The sequence below is a fragment of the Alligator sinensis genome, unplaced genomic scaffold (assembly GCF_000455745.1).
Source record: "Alligator sinensis unplaced genomic scaffold, ASM45574v1 scaffold29_1, whole genome shotgun sequence".
Taxonomy (NCBI): Eukaryota; Metazoa; Chordata; order Crocodylia; family Alligatoridae; genus Alligator; species Alligator sinensis.
In genome coordinates this window covers 3,468,433-3,491,700 of record NW_005841933.1, presented here as the reverse complement: position 1 = coordinate 3,491,700, position 23,268 = coordinate 3,468,433, and the positions used below count along the sequence as shown (strand labels likewise).

The 23,268-nt window shown below is 42.3% G+C and overlaps 1 protein-coding gene and 1 non-coding gene across 2 annotated transcripts in view; both read right to left on the bottom strand.

The window, feature by feature from the left end:
* Nucleotides 1–23,268, bottom strand: part of CPVL (carboxypeptidase, vitellogenic like) — a 122,713-nt gene that overhangs the window by 7,155 nt on the left and 92,290 nt on the right. Inside the window, 1 exon segment of the mRNA XM_006019596.2 lies at nt 17,955–18,173. Within this exon segment, the coding sequence (XP_006019658.2) occupies nt 17,955–18,173 (219 nt within the window).
* On the bottom strand, nt 11,424–11,588 carry LOC112549579. The gene has a single exon (XR_003093057.1). It is a non-coding gene; the product is annotated as a U1 spliceosomal RNA (small nuclear RNA).

Genomic DNA, 23,268 nt, shown 5'->3' with positions numbered 1-23,268 from the left:
GGGAACGGGCGGGAAAAGAGTTCACTACGCAACACCCGACAATCCAGGAAGCATCAAATGCAGAGCCTGACAATAGAGAAGTCAGAGACTGTAACAAGGGGAGTGCAAGAAAGGTCTCTCCAGGTTTAGATGTTCTGTTCTAGTCTGCGATCATCTTTCTTTCCCCCTGTTTAGAAGAGGACACCAGCCAGTAGTGGGGCAAGTAACTGAACTGAGTTGTGGAGAAATCAAGATCGAGTGACTCCCACGCACCATCAACAGAATTCTGCTTGTCACCTGAGAGGAAAGGGGCAGGGTTTAGGGGTGGTGGAGCCCTGCAGAAGACCAGCCTCTTGTCAGGTGGACCAACTCTTATGATAACACCCATCCTCCCAGAGATCATTATAATATCAAGATGTGGCAGGTGAGAGGGAGGAAGGATGAGGCAGAGGTCCCAGTGATCATGACAAAGGGAAGTGAGGGGATGCACATGCCCACATTGGGAGCATAGGGAACCAAATTCACAAATATTTTAAAAGGGACATAACTGGCTAGAGAGTGAAAAGGATCTGGGTGTTCTAGTGAATCAAGACTTTAACATAGCTCAGCAGTGTGGTGCTGTTACCCCCAAAAAAGATGCAATTTTGGGATTCATTGCCAGAAACTTATGTACTATTGCATCCTGTGTCTTGCAACTGCATTCACACTTAATTAGACCTTAAAGTACTGTGTCCAGCCTTGGAAATTTCATTTTAAGAAATATGTAGAGAAACTAGGGAGAATTAACAGAAGGGAAACAAAAAAAATATAAAGAAGTTGGGATGCAAGGCACAAGGATATGTTGAAAGAGCTAGGTATGTTTAATTTGGAGAAAGAGATAAAAGGAGGACATGATAGTAGTTTTCAAATATATGATCAGCTCTCATCAAGGTAGAGAAAAAACTTCTCTCTTGGCAAAGAGTGCAGGGCATACGATAATAGGTGACAAAACAGATTTAGATCAAATCTTTAAAAAAAATTCCTAAGTGTAAAAACAGTAGGACAATTGAGCAATAAGCCTAGAAAGCTGTGAAACCTTTGTTGTAGGTTTTCGAGAAGAGACTAGACGTATCCATCTAGGATGGCTTAAGGGTTTGAACTAGATCAGTGCTTCCCAAAGTCTGACAGATTGCATACCACTAATTTAAAATGATACAACCTTAAGTACCACCAGCAGATTTTTGTTATATGAAGTAATTCTAATAAATCTGTTAACACATACAACTGACAGGTTGTCTGCGCATCACTGGTGGTACCTGTACCACAGATTGGGAACTGCTGAACTAGATTCTTGAGGGGTTTTTTCTAAACCTATGGGTGCCTACACATGTACCTGGTGGGGATGGGTGCGTTTTCCCAGACAGCTGCTCTAATTAAAACGCTGCAGTGTCACACGTGTTAAGCCCTTGCACATTTAAAAATGGTTTCAGGATGCTTTAAAGCTCATTTGATGAGCTTTAGTTAAACTATTCCAGTGGCCATTTTTGCACTCGTGGAGACTTATGCACATGATGCTGCAGTAATGCTAGAGCATTCTAATTAGAATGCAGAGCAGACTTAATTAATCCCTGCCACACAGTTAATCAAGTCTGCTCCAATGTGTTCTAATTAGAACATGTTGCAGCAGGTGTATTGGTACCTTGTGATTCTAATGAGAGGATTCCCAGCACACTTTAGAAACCAATACATCAGTTACACAAACAATCATTGTATCTACTGTTGAAATACAGATAATCTAATAACACTTTGCTACACTACGCACCAGTTTGACGAGTAGAACAATACCACTCAATTAAAAACTCATGTGTAGCTTAATATAGGCAGAAGGGAGCTCCATATACTCAAAATTGGTATTTGGCCTGTACAGCCACTTTCTATAGGATAAGATTCACATGCTTGTTAGCAACTAGATGTAGTCTTAATATGCATTTTCACATCTTTGGTACTTCAGTGCTTTCCAGCGTTATGTAGAAACATTGGTTCAGTATTAATTGGGCAATAGAAATGCTGTTGATTAAAGATGTGGTAGTCCTTCCAACCCCAAAATGCACCTGTTGAGGCTTATTAAAATACAGCCAGGGTCAGTTTCATTTGACTGAGCCAACTGGAATGTCTTGAAAGTTCTGAGTGTTAGTGATTGAGCCTAGACGTTTTTGAAATAGCTGCTATGGGTAAATTTTTCAAAACCACCTAAGTCCATTTGCAGAAGTGACTTTGCCTGGTAAGCAACAAATCACTTTTGAGAACAGGAATGAACTTTTAGAAGTTCTGCCCTATATTATTAAAGTAAATACCAAACATCTTCATGTTTTTTGTAAATAGGTATTTACAAGTTAGACCATTAACCAGTCTGAATGCAATTTCATGATATATTTTATAACATACAATAACTAATATGGCAGAGCAGCTACTATGATGCATCAGGTTGGTTTCACTTAATACACAAGATTGCATGGAATTTCAGCAAAATTAGATGCCTCAAAATATCAAATGAGAACTGAAGGATTCTGCAGTTGTCTTATGATCTCTCACCTTTACTGTTTTACTGTAAAGAAGAAAGTAAAATCCACTAGGTTAAAACAACCTCAAATGTCTGCCTTAAAACTTGGAATAATAGCACCCCTTCTCTGGGGTGCTGCCATCTCAGAACTGTGTGTGTTTTGCACCATATGATAACATATGCTCTACACTATTTCAACACAAAGGGCAGGTTTTAAGACAATCTGAGGTTTCAATTTTACCTCTTAGTAGTTCAGTCATTAAAAAAATGAGAGATAAAATAGCATCTACTTATTTATCCCTTCAGTTAAATTAGTTTAATCATTTTCTTATATATTTTTTTGAAATTATATACTATATGTAAATAGATTTTAATTTTTACTTATGTGAAATAATTGTACAGGTATTGGAAAACTTCCAGTTTCCAGGAATTCTGACATTTTTGCCAGAGAAGAAAATGCAGGAATACAAACATGGGCATATTATTCTGTCACTGCACCTCAATCCTCACAGGAAAAGCCCAACTTTTTAAAGGGTGAAAGCAAGTTCAGCCTTTGTGCTAAATCAATTTTGGGTTTTACCCCAAGTAAGGACTACCACTATGCCAAATTATTTAGGACATACACTACAAGATAATGTTAACTGAGCTAAAACCACAGCCACCACATATTCTTTTTACTTGGATCAGTTTAGATCCCAAAAGCTGCAAATGCTCCAGTCTTCCTGACAACCTCTGCTCTCTAATCCAATCGCTGCCATGACCAGAAGTTGCTAACAATTCCAGAGGAGCATGCAATGCATTTCCAGATTTCTGTTTTAATTGGAGAGCTACAGAAACTTAAGTTACAAAACAAGAGCTGGCTCAGTAAAGTGAGTAAACAGCTGCATCTCCCTCCCTTCTACTCTGCTTGAAAGATAGAAACAGTGTTAGGTAAAGTAAGCCAGCAAAGTTCAGATGTTTCAACTCTAATGGACACTAACAAGGAACAGAAGTAACAGGCTACTAGGTCTCTGCTTCGATTCACAGCGACCCAAACTTCTTTTTTGGCCTCGTTGCTATTAGTAAGAAGGGCAATGGCTGTAGGATGCTGCTTAGTTATCTACTTGGAGACTTTCTGGAATTCCAGTGAAACTGACCTCTTAAGCAAGAGGATTATCATATCAGGCTATGTTATTGATTTGTTTTATTTCAGTTAGTTAAAAATTAATGGTTTTAAAAAATACGCGCTAAATAATAGCTTGAGCAAAGAAGTAGGTAATCCCTGAGGCAGTAATCAAATATCTTCAGTCTGGTGTAGGTATCGGTAGGTATAGGTGAAAACACTTATCCCTACCATACATGTGCCTCTTAGCAGACGTACAGACAGACAGAAAGTAGTTGTAAAATTATTCAGCCTCTACAAATATGGTTCTGGTGTTTTACTGACCATCTGCTACAGTGAACTCCACAGGCTGGCTACATTATGTGCAAAACCCTTTTTGTTTTAGTAAAATAAATGTGCTTACTCCATCTACATTAAATACCCTTAATCATACAGCCATTCTCTGTCAGTGTCTCACCATGTGTTTTGACAACCTGAATCTGTCCGGCTGGATGTTTTCCATATCCACAATCAAACCTAGTTCTAGTCTGGGTTGATTGATATTACAGAACAAGCTTCAGGGGAGGAATAAAACTAGAACGGCGTAAAGTGAAAATGGAGAGGAGAGGAGAGAGATGCATGTTCTGTCATGGGTGTTGCTCAGGATGGGTTAGATTAGGGTATGCCTCTGCAAGCAAGTTACTGCAAGGTAAATCCTGTTGGTTACTCTATAGTACCCTCAGTGGAAGCAGAGTAAGGTGTCTCATTTACAACAAGATAAGAGAGAATGCATGTAAGAGCTGCTGTAGAGCTGCAGGCACTGGAACTAAAGAGCCTACTTTACTTGTAATAACTTGCTTTTGTAACTGTGACAGGGTGCACCTATTACTTTAAGAGGAGAGAAGAAGCCTGCAGGTGATGATGGAATCTAATTAGTGTCACATGATTGGAAGGGGGTTGGGTTTGAGCTATATAAGCCCAGAGCCTGCAATGATCAGGTAGTCTACCCCTAAGTACCATTGAGAGAGGAATGCCTGGCAGCAGGGCTCCTGAGAGAACAGCTGAGTTAGGTAAGCAGCACAGGCCTTGGAATAGACAGGTCTAGGGAATGGGCCAAGGGCCGTGGGGCCCAGCACCCAAGAGGGGCAAGGCAGGCCTTGGAACAGATAGGTCTGGGGACAGAGGCAGTGGCTTGGGAAGGTTGGTGATGACTAACAACTGGTGGTTGTGGAAGGGACTGAGAGAGAGGTATGGAGGTTGTAACTGGCCAAGAGAGAGAGAAAAAGAGGAGTCAGAGGGCCTGGGGCCCAGCAGAAGAGAGCCTGAGCTCACAGATGGGGGAGAGTGGAGCCAGAGTGAGAAAAGCTAGTAGGAATAGTGAGCCTGGGGCCCAGCGAGAGAGCTTGAGCCCAGGAAGGACTACGTACTTGGGAAAATGTCTGGTGGCTGGTGAAGACCAGGAGAGTCTAGTGCCGAGGAGGAACTAAGGAACGTCAAGAGAAGCTCTGGTGCCTGGGGACCTATCGGAGGGCAGTCTTCTGAAATCTGCACCTCCAAGGAGATACTAACCTCATATTCTTAAATGGGTATGGTAGACTATGTGGCAAACATAGGCCCTGTTTTGGAATGCTCATGTGATGGACTTGCAGGTGGCACCTGGGCCCAGAAGTTTTGTAAAGTTCAAAAATGATTGGTGGGGAGGATTTCTTTTTCCCTGCTAATCAGGCCCCTGGAAAAGGGGAAGGCTTGCGCCCTCACTCGGTAGCCAGGTAGAGAAACCGGACCTGAGTGAAGACTCGGTTCTCATGTCCCCTGATTGGCCTGCCGGCCACCTAGAGGAGGGATAAAGGGGCAGCGCACCTGGCTTAGGGAGAGAAATCAGCGAGGGACAAGAAGGGCACAGAAGAGCTGGTGAGAGCTGACCAGCAGGGCTGGAGCGGTTGCCCTTGAAGGAGCCCCAGTGTGCAGAGCAGTGCACAGCAAAACGCCCAGGGGCAGCTCCCTTCCGCGTGCAGGCAGCACACAGGGAATCCCTCAGCCTTGGGGCTGCAGGGGGTGACTTACTAATGTATGACAACCATCAGGCTGTACAGATGGCCAGAGGAGGCTCCCGGAAGGACAAAAGCCTGAGTGGCAGCAAGTAGCTCAGCCTTTGATAGCGTAGTGGTGGAATCCTTGCCTGCCACACTGGAGACTCAGGATCAAGGCCTGGTTAAAGCAAGTGTGGGGTGAGTTGTCAGAAAGAAGGGATATCACTGGGGAGGCAGGCTCCTCATTTCTACACCCCCTCCCCCCCAGCTCCTTCAGAGTACTTGCATCTTGTATTTTTGTTAACCCTTTCTCTCTGTTAACCTGCACCTTGTATTCTGTTAACCTACCTCTTGTTGATTTGAATGGGTATACTTAACCATTGCTGAGGTCTCCTTGCTCTGGATACCTGGGTATACTCTATACCCCCTTGATATCTATGTTATGTCCCATCCTTGTCCCCTCCCGAATTAAAGGGTATATGGTTAAGCTCTAATTGGTGTCCTGGCTCTACTTGATGGGGAATAGGAGTAGAGCTGTGCTCCTCAGGCAACTACTCCTCCCACAGTGCCCCACACCCACTCTGATCCCTTCAGTTAGAGGCGGGGTACATCACCAGGTACACCTGGATTACACTCATTTTAGTTTCTAGAAAGATAAAATTAAAACTTGTTGATAATGGATAATTTGGGGGCTTGTAGTAGTCAAGGAATCACTGATTGAGTCCCCTTTGTCTGGGACTCTGCCAGGTCCATAGAGCCATCCCCAAAGTCTTCCTTCTAGTCACCACTAAGCTAATCATAAGGCACAGGAGTGTGACAATTGAAGAACATTTCAATAAAAGAGAAGAGGATTTTTTTTATAAGCATCTGTTTTGACAAAATCAGTACCTCAGTTATTGCTGTAACATAGAAATAAAATTCTAATCCATACCGACCTCACAATTAAAATGCCTCAAATATTATGGTGAGGCCTTGGTAAGGCCGCAGCTGGAGTACTGCGTCCAGTTTTGGGCTCCACAATTCAAAAAGGATGTGGAGAAGCTTGAGAGAGTCCAGAGAAGAGCCACACGCATGATCAGAGGTCAGGGAAGCAGACCCTACGATGACAGGCTGAGAGCCCTGGGGCTCTTTAGCCTGGAAAAGTGCAGGCTCAGGGGTGATCTGATGGCCACCTATAAGTTTATCAGGGGTGACCACCAGTATCTAGGGGAACATTTGTTCACCAGAGCGCCCCTAGGGATGACGAGTAGGTTGAACGGTCATAAACTACTACAAGACCATTTCAGGCTGGACATAAGGAAGAAGTTCTTTACTGTCCGAGCCCCCAAGGTCTGGAACAGCCTGCCACCAGAGGTGGTTCAAGCGCCCACACTGAACACCTTCAAGAGCAAACTGGATGCTTCTCTTGCTGGGATCCTATGACCTCAGCTGACTTCCTGCCCTTTGGGCAGGGGGCTGGACTCAATGATCTTCCGAGGTCCCTTCCAGCCCTAATGTCTATGAAATCTATGAAATTATTACTTCTCTTTTTTTGCTCCTTTTCATATTAGGCAGCAATTGGCTACCTTCAGATGAACATTTATTTGTGGCTTGTGTAGGATACCAACAATCATGTACGGTTAAGTCAGTAAGAGTGGTACTGTAAAACAGATGTGGACAGCCCACATCACCATGGGCTAGGAAGTCTGCAAGAAAAACCCAGCAGAGAAGGGAAAATATTTTCTTGCTTTTAAATCTTTGGCAAAGCAGCACAGACTTCAAATGGTTGGTTTCTTGAGCAGCCCTGAGGCTTTGTGGCAATATGCTCTAGTATCAGACAAGCCAACTGGAGTCCTGATATGAAATTATTCCCTCACTGGGGTAGAACATAGAAACAGTATCAGCAAGTTAAGATAGCCCTCAACAAATATGAAAGGTTATATCTAAACTAAGCTTTAAAGAGACTTCTTCAGTTGTCACATAAAAAGCTGGTAAATACACGGCGGTTAGAAGGGAAAAGGAGAAGTCGGGAGTAAAAGTGAGTGTGAAGAGGGAATAGTATTATAAAAGGGAATCCACAAGGTTGCTCCTAGACCAGCTGGAAAAAACTATGGGATAATAGGGTCTCCTCCCTGACTCTCAGTTGTCACAAAAATACAATCAATCATAAAGTAAGTGAATATTGACACTTACTTTAGATTCCAAAATTTCATCTGGTGGCTGAGTGTTTGTTTTTTTTTCTGGTCCTTATATTTTATTCTATTAGCAATCCAAAATTCACATCTGACTTGCTGCATGGCCCTATTTACTGTCAGTTGATTGCTGAGGCAGTGAAAGCTGTATACAGGCACTCCTTACATAACATCATCCCAGTTAATGTTGTTTTGTTATTATGTTGCCGATCTATTAGAGAACTTACTTGTTTAAAGCCGCGTGGTGTTCAGTTATAATGTTGTTTGGCCTCCACCTGCTAGTAGGTAACTACTGTGACATAATCGGATGTGCTTAACATTAAGTGAAGCAACGTCACATTTTTCAAGAACATTAAGCAAGGAGTAGCTGTATTTTAGCCAAGGCTATATAAGATATTTTACCACTACTGCATAGTATCACAGGCAGTATCTTATTCTCTGGAACTCATAATGAACACTAGCTACTTATATAAAGATGCTTTCTCTTCAACTCTTGCTGCTGCTTTCAGCTGTGGAAGAAAGCAGCTATTAAAAGCTCTCCTCTTCCTCCCCTGAGATTAAAATAAAAATGTCCTTACAGCTAATTTCAGTACAAGGGAATTTTAGTTGGGCAGTTTGACCCTTACCAGCAGAGTTCACTGTAGCAGTGAAACAGCAAATACCAACTCTATGGCATGCTTTTTTCAAACATTTAAGAAGCTGTTCATTGTGGCTACACTCATATATTGACCAGCATCTGCAATGCTTGTATTCCAATACCTGGACAGATTGCCTAGCGATTCAGCAAATCACAACAGGAGTTTGGAGCTTCTAAATAAATTATTACTAATTTGAGGTTATTGAAATCCACCACATTAAATAATGAATGCAACACAAAGCCTGAAGTCAGGATTACCCTGCCCAGAAACCACTATCAATTAAAGTAAAATAAACATTATGTTTCTAAATTCATTTCACCAGTAATTGCATCCATTTTATTAAACATTTGTTACAAAAGTGCCTACAACGTCCAATCAAAACTTAGGCTTCACTGTACTACGTGCTCTACAAACATAAAAGTGATGCAGTCATTGCTTAAACTCTATAAGTGACTAGGGCTTGAGGGGAATAGTTTCACTCGTGTGTATGTGTGTGTGTGTGTTGGTGCATACATGTATGCAATCTGCACACCTTTTTGTGCATACTTTCCATGAATCCTGCCAGTGGCTCAATTGTTTATGAAAGTAAATTCTGAAGTTAATTTCAGTATTTTCTGCAAACATCCTTTCATGCCCATCTAATGCATTACTGACAAAATCACAGCTAGAACATAGCTGAAATGCGATGTTCACAATTGGCTCAAAATTAAAATTGGGGGAGGACAACGATCAAGTAAAGAAACATTAACATACATGTTTTCCACATATAGGAAGCTTGGATTAATCAAGGCCAAGTTGCAATTAGGAGAATGCTAAAAAAGCAAAATGTTGTGACATTCAGCAGTTGGATGTCCTCATAAACTTCAGTTATTATTTTGGTGGCTGCTTAATACATAATAAAAGGCAAGATTCCACTCTTGCCTAAAGAAAATGCCACAAACCACTTGCCTCTTTAAAACATTGCATAAGCAATGTTTACCATATTAGGCAGCAAAGAATCTTTTAACTGATCAGATGGAAGCCAGTGGGACAAATAACAGAGGCACACACCAAAAATTACAGCTTTGATGGGTTGGAATTGGTCAGTAGTAGAGGTGCACTGATGCATTGGTCCAATATTGGATCGGCACTGATACAAAGAAAATTGATTGTATTGGAAATCAGCCTGATGTGGCCAATAATTCAGCCAATAAGTGCCCGTGCACGTGTGCATCTGCAGCATAACATGTAGGTGGTGAGGAGCACAGCCTGGCAGCTTGGATAACTGTGCAGCTGGGAAGTCTGTTGTGGAAGGGGAGGGGGGAGGGAAGTGGCATGGCAGGGGTTGATCACCCTCCCCCTGCAGTGAGTGAGGGAGTGGGGCAGGGGCTGGGCCAAGCACAGCCCAGCTGGGGTGGGGTTCAGGAGCCACAGCTTGGAAGGGGGGTTGGTTCCCACCACTCTGCACACCCTGGGGGGGCATGGGGTGTGCCCTTGCATCTGTGTGGGGGTGGGCTGCGCTGGGGTCTTCCCAGTGCATGGGGGCTGCGGGGCCTCACATGGGGCTGTAATTCCGGCACCGGGGGCTGCGTTCAGGGTGGGTGGTGGCAGTGCTGGGAGAGGGGCTACAAGGCAGGGCTGCAGCCATGCTGTAGCTCTCTCGCAGTGCTGGCACAGCCCCAAGCACAGCCCCCATGCACCAGGAACAGCCCCAGTCCACAGTTGCAGCCCACCCTGCCCTGCCCACGCAGATCCAGGGGCACAGCCCCCCCCGCCCCCCACCCCAGTGTCCTGGGGTGTGTGCAATGACGGGAGCTCCCCTCCTGCCCCGCACTTCCTGAATGAGCTGTGGCTCTCTCCTGAGCCCCACTCTGCCCAGCTGAGCAGTGCCAACTGCTGCCCCACTCCCTCCCTCACTGTGGGGGCCTTGATCTGCCCCCCAACATCCCTTCCCCCTCTCCTCCCCTTCCACCACCACAGACTTGCCAGCTGCATGCAGCTGTTTTGGAAATCAGATCGGTATCAGGCGATATGTCTCCTTAAAAATCGACTATCGGTATCAGCCCCCAAAATCTCTATTGGTGCACCCCTAGTCACTAGTGATGCTTTAAAAACTGAATTAAAAAAAAACAAACCTTGGGATAGTGTTCTATTTAAGGAACTGCTTTGTGGTTTCAATTAAGGGGTTTTTTTCCTAGAATTTCTGAATACCAAAGGAATCCTGAATCACTGCAATGTTCAGCTACCTAAACAAGAATCCTAAAGTTTCACAGGGAGGTTCAGTCTGAGCTTAAGTTTTAGCTCATGTAGGTAAGTTTTTCAGTAGTGGATCTGTAAAGGTGTACATACTGTAGATGTATGTTTTGCTTTATAGCTGAAAGGGGAATAAGCTTTGTGAAAAATTAGTGTCTGGCAGCCTATTGTATATGCACAAACTCAATTTAAAATACTTAGACTGCACAACATTAGTATCAAATCCAACTTGAGGGATCCAGTTCTCCCATCCTTACTTCCAGATCCTGTTTTCCCTGAGCACAAGAAGCCAGGAGTAAATATGAAACGCACCTGTAGTAATTTGCATTTAGTACCCACAGACTTAATTCATCCCGAATTGATGTATACTGCCTTTTTTTTTTTTTTAAACCACTACATATTTTAGGACAAGTACACCACAAACACACATTTAAGTAGCACTTTTACACCTGCTTATATATAGTACTAAGTTGGGTTTTTTTAACTTCATGTCAAGGGCCAAATCAGTTCTGAATTCTGTTGGGTGAAGCCCAATAGTCAAGTTCCAAATTTCAACTGAGTTAGAGCTCAGTCATTCAAGTCTGTATGGCTTTACCACTGGGCAAGTATCCTCCCTCCCAGACCCAGCAGTCTCGGGCTTCAGATAGCCCCCAAATCCATGGAAGGTATCCTATATGCAAGCCCCAAGCCTGGAGGCTTTGGGGTTCAGATGCCCTTTAGTTTTGCTCCTTGCCAGAAGGCTGAGGAGCAAGCCAGGGGTGGAATGTAAATGCAGTCCCCCGTTGCCACAAAATTGTCCAATTCAGTTTCCCCAAATGTGGGAAACTCACAGGGGTCATCCTGCCCAAAGTGTAAGGGACAGGCCTCACCTTGGGAAAACCACCTTCATGATCGTGCAATCTTCTCTGCTAGGTGTATTAGTCCAAAGCCAAAAAGTTCATGATTTACCATATAGTGCATTGGGCTGTGTCCCAAAAGAGTCAGCAGCACTTCAGGCCATGGTGACTCGACAGCTCAGCCTGTGTATGTGCTCCATATACTTTCCACAAAGGATCCAGGTGCTAATTAGCACCCCACTCATGACTGGAACTAGGTGTTCTTTTCATGAGTCCTGGGATCCTTCAAAAATTCATATGCAGATATGTCGCAGGGCAACCTGGTCCAGTTTCACCTTATGGAGGGTGGGGCTACACTAATACACTAATATGTGACAGGCTGAGAGAGTGTGGCACCCATGCCAAGGGGGGCAGTGGGAGCACGGAGCTCTGGTGGGCAGGTGTGGGTGTGAGGGATTGTGGCAGGGTGTGGAGACCTCCCACAACACCCCCCCCCTCCATGGCACAGCCCTTGCCGGCAACAGCTGGAGCACCAGCAGGCAGCAGGCGCTTGTGCCCCACACAGGTGCTGGCTCCCAGTGACGTGCAGCTTCAGCAGGCACTGCGCATGGGGGTGAAGAGCACTTCCTGGCTGGGCTGCCTCTTGGGGGTGCTCTGTGTGGTGCATGTACAGCTTTTGCACTCACGTAGCACTGGGGGAAGCAATAGGCTGGAAGGTGGGCAGACAGAAGTTACAGAAAACACTGTTTTGAAATGTTTTCATCTGACCCCTCAAGCAATGAGGGTTCAGATTTTCATCTGATTGGCCATTTTTTAAACTGTCTGTAGCCATGCACTTGTTTGGTCATGGCTATGGACCGACTTCTGGCCAGATCTGGCAAAAATTGTCACTTCTGTCTGCGCCCTTGAAGCTTCAGTTCCTGTAGTCAGTCTTTAAAGTACCATAAAAAAAATTGACAACTTGAAGTGCTATATAGACTAATCAGTTGTGATAAGATCCATATACTTTCCTATATAAGTTATTTGCTTCTCCCTATGCTATATGTTGACCTCACATTTTCATTGACTTCATTTAGTGTTTTAAAAAAATTGCATATCTTTCTTTGAGAACTGCAAAATAAAATTAATTTACAAAGTGTACTGTACTTAGGTTTCTTTCTCCTTTCTTTGACCCAGTCTATACTAGAAAAATGTGCCCGTTTAAATATTTCAAGTGGATTTACTTCTTTAAATAGATTTACTTAAATTGGTATGAAACACAAAGTACTACACACTTAAATTGCATTGCCTTATTTGAGTTGATAGCACCCTAACTTTGGTATATCTTAATTAGGGGCTTGTCTGGGTTAAAATCTGATTGATTTTAAAACCATACTTAAGTAAAGAGGTACATTTTTAGTATAGGCAAAGACCTTCCCTCTAAGTCCTGCACTGCTTTTAAGACCAAAGTGCAAGCCAGCTACAAGAACTTGAACTCTGATTTGTTCATTCATAATTTTCTAACATTCTTTTTAAAGGTAGCATTTTCCCCTTCTCTTTAATATAAAGGATGCCCCTAACTTACGTGCAGGCCGGGAGCGGTCCGAGGCTTTCGGGGGCGCGTGGCGGGCTGTGGCCAGCAGCCCTGGCACGTGGGTCGGGGAATTCGGCACGGCGGACTAGAATTCGGCATGGACGCGTAAAGGTTGATTAAAGATTATTTTACTTACACCGTAGATGGTCGCGGTGTAGGCAGGAAAACTTGCTTGCGTTGCAGTTACAGATACAAAAGAAGAAGAGCGGACAAGAGTTCTAACTGCGAACTCTGGTCCAAGGCCGGCTGAGAGCTCTAGAACCGCGAGCCTGTCGAATCAACCGGACGAAATAACCCGAGAAGAGCTCTGGATACCACGATGAGAGTCCGAAAGGTGACTCTCCACGAAAGCGCGCAGGGAAGGGTACGTCGAGGGATCAGGCGGCGACGGGGAGAGGCTAGAGGTTGATCAGGCCCCTGTATCCTTCTTAAGGCACATGCTGGGTTCGTTAAGCTCCACAGCACGCTTAGAGTTCTTCACGAGATGTGAAGTCCTCCTTCTCCTCCTCCAACTTGGGCGGAAACTGCTCAAGCCTCTTATACGGCTAGCAAGCCAATCGCTAGCCGCCACGTGGGAATAATTTAGAAACAGCCAATAGTGGGACACAAATTTGCATGCGAATGGCGGGAACTCCTTTGCACCGGGGTTTTCTCTATGCAACTGAGAATTGCACCGTGCAAAGAAAGCTCCATGTGGCAGGAAATAATTCTGCAGTGCCGAAGCGCACACAAAATCATACCCTTTGGGTCATGACAACATACTGTAGTTTGTTTAAGTTAAGAACAAGAGAACTTAAAAACATTTTCTTTTCTGCCATGGCAGGCACAGGCTTATGCTTCTGTTTTATGCAACTAATGCTAAAAAGAAAGTCCAAGATAATTATGGTCCATTTTTTCCATTACCACACACTTGCTATATGTAAAGTGTCTGTAGCTCCATGCTTTACAAAGAATACCTTTGTTATGGCAGAACAATTCTATTTGATAGAATAGAGCAGTAAGAAGACAGAATCTCTGCCAAACTTTTAAAATTGCCTACATAAAATGCAACAGCCTGGATGAAGTGTTAAACATGCTTTATTTATCACAAACACATGTGAACTTTATTTCTTTTTCTGCACATTATGCAATGTTAGAATATCTTTTAATACTATACAGGGGGGTACTGCAGTCAGCAGGATAAAAACACTAGGCTGGGCACTTAGAGTTCTACTTTTGATGCAACTACTGGTTTGCTGTGTGATCTTAGGTAAGTCATTACATTTGCCTGTGCCCCAATTTTCTCATTGGTAAAATTGGGTGATGGCCCCTCCTTTGTAAAGTGCTTTGAGACATACAAATGAAATATGCTCTATAAAAGCTAGGTATTATTGTATCTTTTATACTTAAGGAAAAATGAATCATATATTGCAGTTTGCCCAAACTTTTGATTAGAGGCAATGTTGCTGCTCATGCCATACTATTCTGTGAAGAAATTATTTAATTTAAGAGGAAAAAATGTAAGGAGAGATTAAATTCAAACAGTAGTTTATAAATATAGATGATTATTGCAGGGCACTAACATGTGCCTGCTTCTTCAAGAACAGAGTCAGTTTAGCTAGGGAGGCCTGAGAACTATGCAGGGCTCCAAAGCTGCAGGTTGCCTTGGCAGTAAGTTAATCACAGCATTAGCTGTCACCTGCTGGTCAGCTGACCGGAAGGAAGCAGGACCCTGGGCATATATAAGCCCCAGGGCTGGGCTGGCAGGAGGTTAGTTCTTGGTCAGCAGCCAGGGGGAAGGAGCTGTTGCAGAAACACAACTCAGAGCTGCTTGGTTACCTATTTGGCTGCTGGTAAGACTAAAGGGCTCTAGAAGCTCCTAAAGTATCTGGAGCTAGGAGGCGCACATTGTTGAGGGAGAATCTAACCTCCTTAAAGGGGCAGGGTATGACCTGCAAGGTGATTGTTGTTGTTATGTTATAGCCCAGGGGCTTGTATTAATGTTGTTATTTGGATCCGCTGGACCGGACTGAGGCTGTTGGGGGAGAGGAGACCTCGTTGGGGGGCACAATACAGTGTCGACAGCCCAGTGTGCCAGAGAGGGTGCGCAGATGGGCCGAGGGCCCAGTCACGACAGGAGGCCGAGCTAGATCAAAGCCTCAGAGGTACAATGTTTGAATACTACCTATGAGGCATGGGGTGGGGTAAAGGGGCGGTTTTGGAGCCACGCATCTAGCCTATAAGGCTTAGTGTCTCAAGAGGCACCGACTTTGAGTGAGACCCAGTAAGGGGTCCAACATCAGCAGGATCTAATGGGGTTCAACAGGACTGTGACCACACAGACTTGTGCCAGCCTCCCAACTTATTATTTCAACCAACAAGACATGACAGGTGAGATAAGAAGGCGCCCGCAGGGCAGAGCACGCACGGTCATGGAGCCCTAGGGTCATCACAACCATCCCTGGGGACCCCACGCCGTGACAGTGATGTCCATACTCTTTGGGATGACCATTTTTATAGCCCTCAGAATTGCATCCTGGAAGTCACAGATTAAATTATTCTGGTGCTAACAGCACTGGGAGTGTGCATGATTTGTCTCTTCTTTTTTTAATTGTTTTGGGTCCAGGCAGAATTGATGAAATAACTAAAATAATGTAAAGAGCTGTTGCAACAGAAAAAACATACAAGAGGCTTTACAAAATCCTGCTTCAAACATTATTTAAGAAAATAAACATATTCTTCATTCAGAAATCTCAAACCCATGCCTGTCTCTATCCTCAAGGATATGTTTGTCCATGTTAGTGGCCTCACCAAACAAAAGAAAGAGGGCGCTCACACTGGAGATGTTATACAGGATTCAAAGAAACCTTCCTTATTTAATATAGTTCTCCACATTAAATATTCTTTTGAATTGGAGCCTAAATGCATACTAAAGCTTTAAGGCTGATAACAGTCCTAACAATTAGATGTCTTTTTGAATTGGAGCTTTAGAGCAGTGGGTTTAGAGTAAGATTTGCAGTGTCAGGCCAGATAAACTGGACTTAGGTCTGAGATGGGCTGGTGCTTCTGACCTGGTTTCTACCACTTCCACCACTTCTCCCAGCCACCGACTGGCTACACAACCACACGGCATGGGTAAAGCCTCTCCCCCTCCCCCCACATTGTACAATGAGAGAGGAAGGCAGTGTGGCTGTTGCCCACACTGATTGCTAGGCAAGAGGGACAAATGGCAGCAGTGGTCAGAAACTCCATAGGTCTGATCTAAAAGCTCTATAGGCTAGATTCAGCTCGCAGGCCATATGTTGCTGACCCTTGCTTTACAGTTTATCAGCTGGGTTGGGGCTGTACTCGGCCTTCATGAAGCTGCAGCTGGAGTATGTATCCAATTCTGGGCACAGCTGGCGTACTGCATCCAATTCTGGTGAGACCGCAGCTGGAGCAGACTCCCTCCAGAGGTAGTACAGACCTGGAATAGACTTCCTCCAGAGGTGGTGCAGGCACCTACTATGGACTCATTCAAGAAGCGTTTGGATACTTATCTTGCTGAGATCCTTTTGTCATGACCCAATGATTGTGTGCCCGCTTCGGCACTGCAGAATTATTTCCCACCACATGGAGCTTTCTTTGCATGGTGCAATTCTCAGCTGCAGAGAGAAAACCCCGGTGCAAAGGAGTTCCCGCCACCCGTATGTAAATTTGTTTCCCACTATTGGCTGTTTCTAAATTATTCCCACATGGTGGCTAGCGATTGGCTTGCTAGTTGTATAAGAGGTTTGAGCAGTTTCCGTCCAAGTTGTAGAGGACTCCACAACCATCTCGTGGGGACTCTGAGCACGCGGCAGAGTAATAGAAACTTTGTGTGTGTCTCAGAGGAGTTCGGCGGCCTGATCAACCACCAATCTCTTCCCGTCTCGTTCGTTGAATTCTTAAGACGTATCTACGGTTTTGTGCGCTCGTCAAGGGTATCCAGAGCTCTGTTGTGTTTGTTTTTGCGGAGCCTAGCAAACTCCGTGCGTGTGTCTTCAGTGGAGCCTAGCAAACTCCACTTGTGTTTGTCTGTAACTGCAACTCAAGAAAGTTTTTCCTGCCTGCACCGTGACCACCTACAGTGTAAGTAAAACAATCTTTAATAAACCGCTATGAGTCTGTGTCTAATTCTAGTCCGTCGTGCAAAAGTACCCGCCCTACCGTTGCGGGCTCCCGGCCACAGCCCGCCGCGTGCCCCCGAAAGCCTCGGACCGCTCCTGGCCCGCACACCTTTGACCCCAGCTGACTTCCTACCCCTGGGGCGGGGGTCTGGACTTGATGATCTTTAAGGTCCCTTCATCTATGAGGTCCCTTCGTCTATAATGTCTATGAAATCTATGAAGAAGAGATCGCATTTTCTTTTGGAACTCAGTTCTCTCGCTAAAAGTCTTGTTGGCTTGATCCTTTACATTATGTAGGACCATTACTGTGCTCTTGCCCTTTATTAGATCCGCAGATAGTCTGTGGTGCCATTCTGGGATTAAAGAGAAATTTTTTAGTTTCATTATCATAGAATCATGGAGTTATGAAGGACTTCAAGAGCCATCTAAGCAGTCTTCCCCCATTATTTGTCCATAGTATTACTTAACTCTGAAAACTTAAATTTTCATAACTAGGTATAACCCACCCCTCCAGCTATGTAACACAGTAAATTCGAATCATGCAGAGTCACTAAAGTGTCAATGACAGCTCTAGAAAACAAATATATGCTATTTTTATTAATATTTTTCTTAGCAGTTCTACCTTTCCTTGCATATATGCAGATTTATGTGTAAAAATGCTTATACAGTGCGTTTTCTCTTTTAGAATTAGGAAGCTAAGTGCATAGGATAAGATCCCGAGTATATCCAAAAGACTGCCTTTTCCTACCTGATAGAAATCACCAGCTTGACGCACATATCCAGCTACCGCCTTATCTTGGGGATGGATCTTCCATACAAGTCTTTCAGCATTTTTGTAGTCTTCCACTTTGCTCCATGGCACAGTAGGCAGAAAGCGCTCTGTTAATGGAGCTGCTACTATAATGTCCAGCAATGTATAGCAATACCTGGGAAAAGACAAAGGAGACGGCACAGAATATTTGAGAAGCTTTAAAGTTCAAGTAACAAAGTTTAGATCTTCAGTATTCCAGATTCTGTGCATTTGAAAGTAACAGAGCTTGGTGATTTACACTAGAGGGTCTATCAGCCCAGAATCTCAAACATGCAAAGAATATTTAAAGTATCTTTGTTCCCAGGACCAAAACCAGTGTTGTGCATCCTAGAGGTACAGTACAGACTTTCAGTTTTTCTAGTTTGTAAGATCAAGAGCCAATGCCAACATTTTATTTTTCATTCTATGGCCAAACTAGCATCAAAAGACACAAGAAATCCAGCTATTGCAAGTTTACCATTACTTTCCCTGTAAACTCCCATTAGCTTCCATGAGGAGATCAAAAACAAAAGCTCAGTTCCTTAAGAAATCATGCTACTAGCATGTTTTCTTGGGGGTGAGGGTTCGTTATGACTCATGTAAGCGATAAGTCCTTTTTTCTATTTTTATGACTAATTCTCAGTGCAAAAATTCAGGCATAAGTAAAGCAGTCTTTCTAATGCAGCCACAGGTTAAACAAAATATTAAGCTATTCTCACTCAATAGTTGCAGAAGTGTAACAGCCAGGACTCCAGTAAAAATCTTACCAACCATCATTACTCATGTCTGTGGAAGCAACAAAGTAGCAAGGATGACTTTGACTTAGATGTATATAGGCAAAAAAGATACAGGATAAAGGTGGGAGCACCAATATCCACAAAGAAACATATGATGTAGGCCACTGGGTCTCTTCCAACACTCTCCCTCATGTAAGGAAGTATAGGAGAGAGGATGAGGTTGTTTATTTTTTACTTGTGAATGGGCCGGAGTAAAGAAATGATTGAATCCTCAAATTAAGCATGCAAGTTACTTTAGAAACATAAGGAAGTATCTTATCACATTAAAAAAAAAGTTCTTCACTCCCGTCAAAGGTTATATACAAATCCCATACTTAAGAAGTACTCATATTTTGTATCAAAATAAAGATCCAGAAAGTAAGGATAAGGATAAAAGTCATTACTGGTAAGGGTCATACTGGTAAGGATAAAAGTCAGGGTAGAGACTTAAGTATGTCTAGAATATGAACACATGTCCTTTATGCTATTTTAAAATGTGAATTATTAAACATTCTAAGGAGACTAAAAACCTCCTAAAAGACTCATCCAAGCTAGTTCAGTTAAATAATTGCATTGTTTAAATGAAGGAGCTATGCTAAAAAGCCTCAGAAAAGAAATCTGCAGCTGTTATAGTCAACAGTATGGGAACAATTATATCTGTGTTATGCTCTAGTGTACAGGCTAGAATACAGAACAGTATTATACAGTCACGATTGTGCTTTTGTAACTCTTAAGACTTTTCCTGGAATTTTTTTTAAACACTTAAGTCACCTAAGTCTAAATTGTCATTAAGTACTGCTGCTGCTTGTTACTATAAAGTCATTTACTGGGTCAGATGCATTTATTACAAGTTATAAAAATTTTACCACCTACAGAGATAATCCAGCAAATAGATTCCAATGTAATCCTAAAACTAACTACAAATCACTCTCTAGAATGACATTTCTCAATCAATATATCATCATCCTGGTCAAGAATTACTGTTCATAAGAAATAATCTGACACACCAGAATTATCACTCCTGTATTCTCAGAAAGGAACATTACATATAATATTTTTTCCAAGAAAATGCACAGTGCATCTTCAATATCCTTGTGGAAAACAGAGCTGTGGGCATGCATCCTAGGTTATAAAGTAATACAGTATATGATGGACCAATTAAATTCAGCAAATAATAAGCACTCTTCTCTATCATAAATGCTATTTTATTAATAGCTGTATCATCAGTTTACCATGCTTTACATTTTCAGAAAGTCATTTTCTTTCTTCTGTTTTCCCCTTATTTATAGGAATGTGTGTCATTGATTATTATTTCTGCCAGTGTTTTGGTCCCTATTATACAAACATGCCTTAGGCTACATATTTAGGTATAGTACTGAACCTCAGAAACTCCATCAGCTTCCCAAGTAACAACCATTAAAATGTCTTCTGAATGTCTTGAGATATGCCAGATCCAACATTATGGCCAGGCCCCGTGTCAGCCATACAATACTTCTTATATCCGCAACCATCTATGGCAAACAGCCCCTATTGAGGAAGTCAGCTTGCCTCTTCGTAGAGCTTTGAGAGTCCATTAGTGCAATTCATGTGCAGACCAGCTCTGAGGCAGGTTGGCAACAAGACAGATTCTAAGTAATGATGCTTGTATTAAAGATATTCTGTCTTCCACACTTAGCAGAAATAACGTTTGATTGAATACATGTATAAATGCACTCTGATGCCAGGTATTTAATTTTAAATAAATTTAAGAGTTGGCTAACTGAAACAAGACAGATTTATTCCAGACTTTCATGGTAGAAACCAGAAAAGAGAGTTATCCTTTCTTTACAAAGGGAAAATGTTAGGACTTGCTCTTGGGGAGTTTTTTCCCAAAAATGTTGTGAGGGGGAGAGCTAGCATTTGTCCCTATCCCAGGAGAATGAGCAGTAACATGGCCTCATAACTGCTGAGGATCTAGTGTCACAAGATTTGTGGGGGGGTTTCTTCCTCCTCTGTTTAAAAAAAAAAAAAAAATGTTCCCTAGCCTCCAGGGTTGCAGAGTAATGTTTATGCAAAACTAAAGGCACAGACTTCAAGAGGCATACAACAAGAATGCAAATTGTTTTTATGTTTTTGCTTGTTTTAAGAAAGTCTCCTAATTTCCGAGCTAAATTTCCTGATATTTGGGATCTACCTCATGATTTCCAAATGATCAATGGCACATGTGAGATGGCCTCAGGGAGACAAAGGAGGCTAGAACTATCAAGTTCTGTATTAACTTTGCACAGGGTTCTCCATAAAGGGACTGGGGAAAAGGAAAACTTTGCCAGGACATTATTTATTTACTTTTAATATAAGCTTGATGGGAAAATAAAATTTGTGGTTTGAAGGATTTGTTATCTCAGCATTTCAGACAGTTCTCTAACTACACTTGTGCATTTCAGACCATTCTCTGACTACAATATTGGGTATACAGTTAAGTTTTCCATTTGGATTCATTAAATAATGTACCTATAGTAAAAAAGCAAACCTTTGGGGTCACAGAAAAATTGCAGAAAATGTAACCTGTACTTTAGAGGAGATCAGTCTGTATATGAAACAAATGTGCAGCAGAAAGTTTAAACTTGAGACTTACTAGAATAAACAAACAGCTCTGGAGACTGACCACAAGACATGTTTCGTCTCCATTCTAAATGTGGTTAACAATAGAAAATTGTTACTTTCTCCCAGATCTAATTTTTGACTTGAGAAAACAGGTAAATGATAATACCATGAAAATAAGTCACATCTTCCTAAATATTCCTACTTACATAATTACACAAACAGATTAAAGTTGTTTCGGACCCCCCCTGTTTTAAAAGGGAGAGAAAGTTGTATTTGGCAATCTTATTTCTTCTGCATTTTTAATTAGTTATATTATTGTAACTGTGATCACTTACAGGACATAGTACTTTGCAGACAAGCTAATGCTCCTTTCCCAAAGATCTAGTGACCTTAATCTCTAATATTTTGTGGTTTCCTGTTTGAGGAAATGATTGAACAGCAGCCTAAGTTGTTTAAGGCTGCAGAGTAACCACAGTTGACTGCTCTCTTATCTCCATTTTGAACACTGACTAAATGTGACACACTGATTTACACCCCAAGAGCTGGTAAGATAATGAAACATCGGTAAGGAAGTGCTGGATATTTCTTCATTTTCCTGCCTGAGTTTCTAGATAATTTGGAAAAAGCTTATGGCCATTCTAAAACAGTCATTTTGGCTTTGTGCAGTTTGCTGCATTATGGTTTTTTGCCTTCATGCAATTCATAGTGCAAACAGGCTTCCAGAAATCTTCCCTTAGTTTATTAAAGCTAAACTAGATACCAAGAGTATGATTCACATCTTGAAAGCCAATGTGAAGTGCAGTAAAGACAAAATGTGTTTAGAGGAGTTGGATTTTAAATCTAGTGTTTTGGCTGATTAGACAGAAATACAAAAACAATGCCATTTACTGTATGTATCTTTTATTTGCTCAGGCAGTAGCTGTGCTGAAGTTGAAGCAGATGCACAGTGCACTAAGTTATGATATCCAGGAGACCTCAATCATTATAATATATACTGACTATGTTGCTGTAGGAAATTACTGCTAAATTCATTTAGTCACTTGCAATGCTTTTTGTTTACAGGAGTATTGTGTTTTGTTTTATGATATATTAAAAATAGTAAGAAGAGCCCAAAGAGGTGAGCAGTCTCATAGATTCAAGACTTTTCTGTATGTGCATATCAGATTAAAGTACAGAATTGTAAATGCTTTCTTTAGGTTCTTAAACAGTAATGTTGCAATATACAGTCCTAAGGAGAACTGATGTTGTATGTTTTGAGACATCCGCTGTGTTTCCCAGTGCTTTCAGAACAAGAGTTCTGTATGACACATAGCACAGATACTACCCAGTACTTTCAGGGTTACCTCCTCCTTCCTCTGAAAAGAATCTCTTTATTTTAATCCCTTGCAGATTTTGGTCCCTTTCATTACCAAGAATGAGGAAGATAGAAGTGATACTATTCACTCAATTCTCAGACAGTACATTATTTTAAAATTACATTAAGATACTACTGAAGGAATACTGCAGAAATTTATCCAGATTTGGGTTCAGAAATGTACTTCGTGTTCATACTTTTGTGCTAATTTTTACCAAACTATTCTGCCAAGAGAGTATAAGGGTAGGAATATTTTCTGAAACTAAAATTGATACGACTATTTCAGAATATTAATGGAAGGGAGCACATCCAATGTTTAATTATGAATAATCTTCTTACTGCAATTTTTAGATGTTTGTTTTAAGTGAGGGTATGGATTAGGTTTGTTTGAATAGGAAAGTATTCGATTCAGATTCGGCCGAGTCAGAGGACAGTGATTCAATTCGGTGATTCAAATCACTGTCCTTGTTTTATTTGTCCAAATCAGAATCAGAGATTTGGCGCTGATTCATATTGGCCAGGGAGAGGCAGGCACAGCTGGGCAGCTGCAGGTTCTCCC